Source organism: Lepeophtheirus salmonis, chromosome Z, assembly GCF_016086655.4.
Source record: "Lepeophtheirus salmonis chromosome Z, UVic_Lsal_1.4, whole genome shotgun sequence".
NCBI lineage: Eukaryota > Metazoa > Arthropoda > Copepoda > Siphonostomatoida > Caligidae > Lepeophtheirus > Lepeophtheirus salmonis.
In genome coordinates, this window is record NC_092584.1 from 9,985,474 (window position 1) to 9,993,833 (window position 8,360).

An 8,360-nucleotide genomic window follows, 5' to 3' on the forward strand; every position below is an offset into this window, starting at 1 on the left:
ATATGTTATCATCACATTTAACGACGCAGTTTTCGAGAAAACGCAATAATTTATGTTATAACACTAGTCAAGCTACTTTTTGGTAGTTGAGAGCTCCTGAGTCGATATAATTACAATAATAGTATAAATTAGTGTTGAGTCAGTCAATATAGGACTACAGTTACGTCGCGTGTGTCTCAGTCCGGTCCAATTCAATTCTAAAACTTATAAAGTTCGGTTCTTGATAAAGTCACTCAACTTTATTCCTTCTTCTTTTAATCAGAAGGACTCGACTCTTGGACTAATAGGACCGGCGAAAAAATAAGAACTGATACAACACTAATGAATATTATTATTGTAATATTAATCCCAATTGTTGTGTATGACGAGGTTAACCCAGATAAGCACCTGCATGGATTTATTCCTTGAGGGGTAATGTGATATTTGTATTCTTGTAGTTTATGAAATGCAATTTTATAATATATTATTTTCCCACGTTAGTGATGGGGGTTTCTGATCTTTCGGCTCGGCTCATTTAAAACAGCTGCCACTTTTGGCTTCCAAAAGGCTCTTCTGATTTTTGTAGCCCTCCCCCCCCCCCAAAAGATTCATTCATTTCATGAATTCATTCATCAAAAATTAAATATTTCAATTTTTTTCCTAAAAATGTAATTCTCTATGAATAGCTATGGATTTTTGAATTTTTTTTCTGCAATATTTAATATTCCAATACTTTTTCAACAATATTTAATATTCCAATATTTTTTTTCAAAAAATGTAATATTTGAAATTTAATTTTTGAAAAAAATTTCCCAAAAAATAATTTTTTTGTGGTCAGCTGCGGATTTTTGAATTATTTTCCCAAATAATTTAATTTTCTGTAAATAGCTAGGGATTTTTGAAAATTTTTGAACCTATTTAATATTAAAATATTTTTTTTTTGAAAAAAATTAATATTTTGTGATTAACTACGGATTTTGAATTTTTTTCCCAAAAGATTGAATTATTTGAGGTTAGCTATGAATTTTTGAAAAAATATGAATATTTGCAATTTCATTTCCAAAAACACCAGTGCCGCAGGAATATATTTTGGAAAAAATCATTTGCCACATATTTCCCGAATGACCTTTTTTTTAGAATAGAAATTCTTAAAAATTAAATGTATTACTTCTACTTTTCCATCAAATTTTGTCATCCTAAAATGTTTCTTATTTTTTAATAAAAAGCAAAAATTCCCTTAATTATCTCAGTCTGTCCTCTTTTATGGTCTGTGTTTTGGTAACCTCGTCATACACAACCCCAATCCTCGTTCTGTTTGTTTAGGGCTGAAATGGGAATCACAGTTCATTTTCTGCCATAGTAGGGGAGGAATCGATTTCGATTCCAGAATCTAGTAACAACTTAAGACTTTAGTTTTATTCATTTCCACTAGCAGGAATAGTTAGAGTCTATATTGATTCCCAATAAAGATATTAAAGTGAGTAAAATTAAAACGTTAATGTGGTACACTGTATAAATATGCCCACTTGTCATATTTTTTCTTTCTATCTTGAAATTGGAGACAGCCTCAGTGGAGAGTTAAAATTCAATTATCGCCAACTTTAAAGGATAAGAAATAACTTTGTGAAGCAAATTTATTTTCGTATATTTCTATTTTCATATTCAAAAGTTGATACATGTTGATCCAGACCACGGTCTCAGGCCATGGACCATTTTTATGGGTCTCACATTATGGACCGGGGGGGAAGGGGGATAAGGACTTTGAGTCGATGCATAGAACGATGCCAGAGGAAATCACATCGTAGAAACAGTAGAAAAGTACTTTACATAATGAGTCCTTCAGTCCACGGATCGACTCCTAGAGCCTCTCCTCCTATTCCAATAATATAGTTTACGCGTCGCTTCACATAATTAACTTATTTCTTTTTTATTAAAAGGTTTTGATAATTGAATTTCAACTTTCTGTTGTGGATGTCTCCAATTTTGAGATAGAAAGAAAAAGTTAGTTACTACTAAGTACGTCATTTGAATCGCTGAAGTTACATCATGATTCATAAACTCTTTCAATGGGACACCAAGGTTAATAGAAATCAAAGTTAATAGCATAGCGCATGTAGGATTGATGTTTGACTTCCACCACACTTTTAATATCGTCGTCATAGTGTATGAGTGGTTGCGTTGTTTTGTCAAAATCTGTTTTTCTTGCCCAGCAGTCGGTAAGATACATCGTCACCCAAAGGCTAGACCCAAAAAGCAGGGGTGTCCACAGGATTATATTTTGACGAGGGCTTAGTTTTTGGAATTTTTTGAGAAAAAAAAATCCAAAACTTAAAATTTAAAAAAAATTCTAAACCGATATGGACCTATTTACCGATTCATACCACGGTTTCGGACCATGGACCTTTTTTTTTGGGTCTCACTTTATGGACCGATTTTTTTTCGGTTTCATATATTAAGAGATACTTTTTTTTTTTTTTGTAGATCAATTGTCATTCATTTTTTTCTCAAATATCTCGAAAGTACGCGATGAGTTCTAGAAAAAATACTTTACATATATATATATAAGAGACTGCGGGATCAAAATTAATCCGAACTATCCCGTTTCAACTTCCTATAACGTCATTATACTTGAAAAAAACAAACAAATGAAGTAATGTTATAAACAATTTATCTTTAAAATCGGTCTAGTTTGATTTTTTTGGGACCTAATTTTTCCTTTGGACCGATCAATTTTCAATGTACATAAAGGAATAAGTAGAAAAGGAAGGGTTAAAACGACTACTAGTATCTTAAAATCTTTTGAAGGATACTTGGAGGGATATCACATCGGCATATCTTGAAAAACTGAGAGTAGGAATGCCAAAAGACTGTAAAGCATTTATAGACGCAAAGGGAGGATGTTTTGATTAAGCTAAAATTTAAAAATAAATACTTTGATTTTTTACATAATAAATGTTCATCCCCATATTGAACCTTCACTTTTCTTCATTTTAATTACTGTATTACCTGATGATAAAGTCATAGATAGTTAGAAAAAAAGTGAAATTCCATTTTTTTTTAAATATTTGAAATTCTCTCCATGTTTTTAACTTATCCAAAAATTACAATTCGAATGTTTTGGTCAACCATTTCTTCTTTTTTTGCCGGAGTCAACATCTTACTATATTAACACTCTAATTCCCTCCCGGTGCCATACAATACAAGAGCTATGTCACTCTGTCTCGGCTCCTCCATGTTTACAATCTGTAAATAATTGCACATTATTTTGCTAAACTATACAATTTATAATTCTTGGAACCCTTTAAGACAAAGTTTTATTATTCACACATGTGACACGTTAGCACAAAAGTAAGCTAGAATGATTTTTCTCGATTTTGAGCGTGGATTACATTTGAAAACTTCAGCAAATTAATGTTTGTTTATTTCAAATAATTATTCCAACTAACCCTTTGAGTGTCTCGTAAATTGCCTTTACCCGTGTCAAAATTCATCGTCATAATAAAAAATGAGAAATTGGATAGATTTCAAGCTTGTGGTCGAAAGAGACGGATATCAGGGGAGGGGGTATATATGCCTCTCAAATAAAATAAAGGCTCTATGCTATAGGCTAAGTTATTGACTACTTCAACTCATACCACAAATTTGAAAAGTAAACATTTCATTAACGGAAATATGTTTGAAATATTGGCTTGTAAATAGTATTCTGTAGAATCTGAGATCAATTTTGGATTGTACGCTCGCAGATAAATTTGATTGTTGTCTTCAATTCATTTGTACCCCATCCCCCCTAATGATTCCCTTGTGTAATTAATCAATGTTACTAAATATTTTTAAATGAAATTAGGGATTAAAAATACAATTTAGTATCGTTTTCTTATAATTTATTCTTCTTTTCTTTCAAAAAATCTGTACATAATTAACTATTTCTTTTTTTCTTTGTGTTTTTTTTGTATGTATGTGAATATTGACAAGGATTATTTTATGGTACACCATGTTATTTAACTTGACCCTAAATACATTTAGTACATAAAGTCATAACATAATTGAAAGCTTTGATTGGTGGTAATGTTGATATTTCTTTGTTTTTCTCTTGCCCTACACCCCATGAGTCTGCCATCTTAATATACCCACATTAATTAAATATTGCGTTCCTTAAAAAATAAAAAAAGATCAAGATTCCATCAAAAAAATTTGTATATAACGTTCAAAATCTTTATTTCCAATGGTAGAAAAAGAAAAAAAAAGTATTAATTAGTAAAAGTAATTATAATAATAATTTCTTAAAAGTATGTAAAATTTAATGGACAATAGGAACAAAAAAACTTTAGATATATAAATTAATAATAGCCTATGAAAATATGAAAGTAAGTTAATAAGGATATGATTAAACTAAAAAAAAAAAGAAAAAAATTGCATCTCAATAGGAGAAGCAGAGCTAATTAATTCCATACGCTTAATATATAAATATACATATAACATTTATATGGCAATTATTTAAAAAATGTTTTAGAATAATACCCTAGAACTCTATATATATATATAGTAATTATGATTAAATTATTATTATTTTATAATAGTATAGAGTGTTGATAATGAAGGCTCATCTCCACACTCACTCATTTTTCTCTTCTTTAGGCTAAATATATAGATTTTTTTTTTTTTTTTTTTTGACAAAAAAAAATAATAATCAAATCAACTAAGAAATGTTTACGATGCCACAGGATTTCGCTCCACTTTGAGAAGCCTCTCTTGCGGCGTAGTAATATGAGGATCTTCAGGGGTGGAGGAGGGATTTGAATCCAATTATATTGTCTTTTAGCTACTGGAATGCCATATTTAGCTCCTTCACTAAATTGACCTCTAAGACTTTCAAAACAATCTAAGCACACCGCGACCATTTCACCATTCTCCATGGTTATGACATTCTTGCTTCTACTTCGATGTTGTCGCAAGAAAGGAAAGTCCTGGAACATATAATGTATGCATTAATAATAATTCATTTATGATATAGGATTTATATTAATCATAATTGAATTGTAGGCATTGAAATATTATTATGCGTATATAAATACTACTACGTTGCATTCAAACATTTATTATATTTAAATTACGCAAATACAAAAAAAAAAACTGATGCGATGCATGATTTAAGCAGGGATGTCTTTGAAAATCTAAATTGCATATTTTGTTTTTTTGAGGCGTCAGTATTATTTCTACGTATGGAGTTAAATAAGTCCAATAAAAATATATATATATATATACATATATAACGTCCTTCAAATAGCTCATTGTCAAATGCGAAGCTTGTTATTGATTCAACTTTTTCCTTAAAATAGAAAGATGCTCACTGCCGCTGCTACTATGATTGACTGTTGGAACAAAAAAAAACTGTAATGATGGTAGAAAAAACAATAAGAATTAATCCTATATAAAGCATTAACGCAAATGATACTTGAGTGTGGCTTAAATATATCATTATAATATATTACTACTTGATATATATATGCATGTATAATGAAAAAGTCGAATGACGACAGTGATGAGAATCGTATTAAAAGTTACTAATCATATCAAGTACTAATATGAATAAAAATAAAAATGATGTAAGAATAGTAATTATTAAGCTTCGAATCTGATGCCTTCAGGATGAGTTCCCTTTTTAAAACAAGATATTTAATTTAATTAGGTTATGAATAATTCACTTACCACAACTCTCAAGGCTCTAATTCGTTTCCTATAAGTTGTAATACAGCATACATAGCAGATAAAATTATGAATGTCATATTTTCTTTGACTGGCCTCAACGGAATGTTTACTTTCATTGTGTTTGACCCATTGAGCCATCACTGAATGATAGCAAAAAGTACATACTAATGCCGTGCCGTCCTCTCTGAGAGTTTCGGCCCTAGGTTTAGGAACATGAAGTTTCATAAAGGGAAAATAAGGTGCTTTTTTCGCTGGAGCTGAGGAATACAGAACTCTAGAAAAACTTAGCTCCGAATGCAATCCACAGAGAAAACAATAAAAGCTCGATGAGGATGTGGATACTTTATTAGATTGTCCACCACCTCCAACAGGCTCTGAACGGGTAGAAAAAGAAGAAGGTGAGTGACATGGATGCCCTTGCGTACGTGGACTGTTTGACCTTGCTCCCACTGATTCTAAAGTATTTGACCTAGCTCGTATAGGAGGCTCCACCACCACGCCAGACGGTGATAATTTATCTATTTCTTTAGAACGATCTTTTTCCGCATTAGTAACAAGGGTTGGGGAAGGAGAGGCTATTCGTCTGTAGTTGGAGGTTAAACTAGAGTATGTGTAATCCCTCTTCTCCACAGGAACATCTTCTCTTTGAAATTGAGTCCATTGATTCATTAGACTTGTTGTACATGAACGACATGCCCGAACTCTCTTTTTAGGTCCATCTTCGGTTAAATGACTTTTTTCTTCTTCTGTAAAATGAAGAGTCTCAAGGAACGGAAAGTAGGGTATTCCTCCCACAGGAGGTGGTAAAACGTGCAAAAGTTTAAAACTTCCTATACTAAACTTCCTTTTACACATAGGACAACTTATGTCCTCAGGAAGATTGTCATTATCATCCGTGGCAGCGTCTCCATAGGGAACGCCAGCAATTGAACCACCTATGACTTCCACTTCATCGTTACCTAATCCTGCTGAAGGTCTTAGATTCGTTTTTCTCTTTTTTGGAGGAGGTTGTTGATCCGTCGTGGAAGGGTTTTTTAGAATACCACGATGTTTTTCCTTGATGGATTGGTAGCATACCATGCAGACTTGCACCATACCTTGGGGTGAAACTGAACTAGCTCCAGGGGGTTTAGGTTGATTTTCTATGAATGGATAATAAGGCTCATTATCCGAGTTTGAACGACAATAGAGAAGTCTCAAACATGAGGAATGATAGTCCAAGGAACAGATATAACAAACGAAAATGGTGAAGTCGTAGGACTCAAGTGTATTATCCCTTTTGCGAAGAGAGTAGTTACGATCCGTGTGTGGCACGTCCTCATTCTCAAACTGTAACCATTGACGATGAAGATGAAGACGACATTTGTCACAGGTTAAGACTCTTCCTGCGGGATCGATAGGTCTAGATCGTGGTGGACGTGGATGACGAAGAAAGCTAGGATAAAAGGGTTCTTTAGCAGTATGACATTTGGCAAAGCTGTAACTTAGCGTCCCTTTTTATATTCATCTCCACAGACGTAGCAGACTTCATGAGAGGCATTTTTATCGGGGAGAGCCAGATCCGCTAAATTGTCTGAGCTGGAGGAGGATCCTGAGCTTGAGGTTCCTGGTACGTGGCTATCACAAGGTAGAGAACTGTAATGCGTGCTCATACAGGAGCTAGGGTTAGAATGGAGGGAGCTCCGGGACTTGACAGTGTCACGGTCGCGAGAGCCAGAGCTCAGATCCAGAGCAGAGTCATTGTCCTTCATGATATGATTGGGCGTGGGGGCCGAGGGCGGCGGAGGGGCGATGAGTTCTGCGATGTTGTTACGCTTGAGCCAATAGACGCGCTTGTCTAGAGGAACTCCAGACTTGACGTATTCATCCCACTGACTCATGAGCATGCTATAACACACACGGCACGACTTTGCAACTCCGTGGGTCTCTAAGGGGGATTTGCAGCCTGCAGGCGGCGCTTGATTCTTCAGAAACGGGAAATGGGGAGAGTTGGAGCCGGAGGGAGGCTTTTCCGTAAAGAGAGGATAATCCGATGGGACGTCGCTACCACAAACAAAACAGGCTATTCGAGTTGGTGGATACAGACTGCCTCCGCGACGAGCATACATCTTTACATCTCAGGTACTATCATTATACCCTCCCTTCCTTCCTCACTTCGATTCTGGACTTCCAATTCACAATTTTTAGAACTCACAAATTAACTACTCCAGAAATTCATTCCTCTTCTTTTTTCCTTTTTCTTTCTTTCTTTCTTTCTTTCTTCTTTTCAAGCAAGAGCAGCTAGCAAGGGGAGCGCTTAAATCAATATGCACGCCGCCCTCTATTTTTATGCTTGACGCAACTGCAAAATCATTCTCTCATATTCATAAAACAAATGCTTTCATTCCAAACTTTCATACCTCATAAATCATAGTATCACACTCATTTCATTCAGTTATGCAATCGTTATAAATAGAAAACTGAACCATTAAGACGGATCATTCCAATGACATAGAATATGTATAATATATTATCAACGCAACGCTATTGTATTAAATGAAGCATATATTATACTCAATATACACTATATATAGATGCCAATTTCTGCAAATGGGGCAGAGCAAATCCATTTCCTATTCAATGAACATAGCTTCAAAAATGTTCACATCACTTAACCCCCTAATAAAGTACTTTTT

General features: G+C 33.9%; 1 protein-coding gene across 1 annotated transcript; it reads right to left on the reverse strand.

Moving 5' to 3' along the window:
• Positions 1 to 4,598: 4,598 nt before the first annotated feature.
• Positions 4,599 to 7,930, reverse strand: LOC121130136 (uncharacterized). The gene is given in 4 exon segments (XM_040725863.2): positions 4,599 to 4,757; positions 4,760 to 4,943; positions 5,686 to 7,175; positions 7,178 to 7,930. Coding segments are annotated over 4 exon segments (2,361 nt in total). The 5' UTR covers positions 7,794 to 7,930; the 3' UTR covers positions 4,599 to 4,686.
• Positions 7,931 to 8,360: the final 430 nt, after the last annotated feature.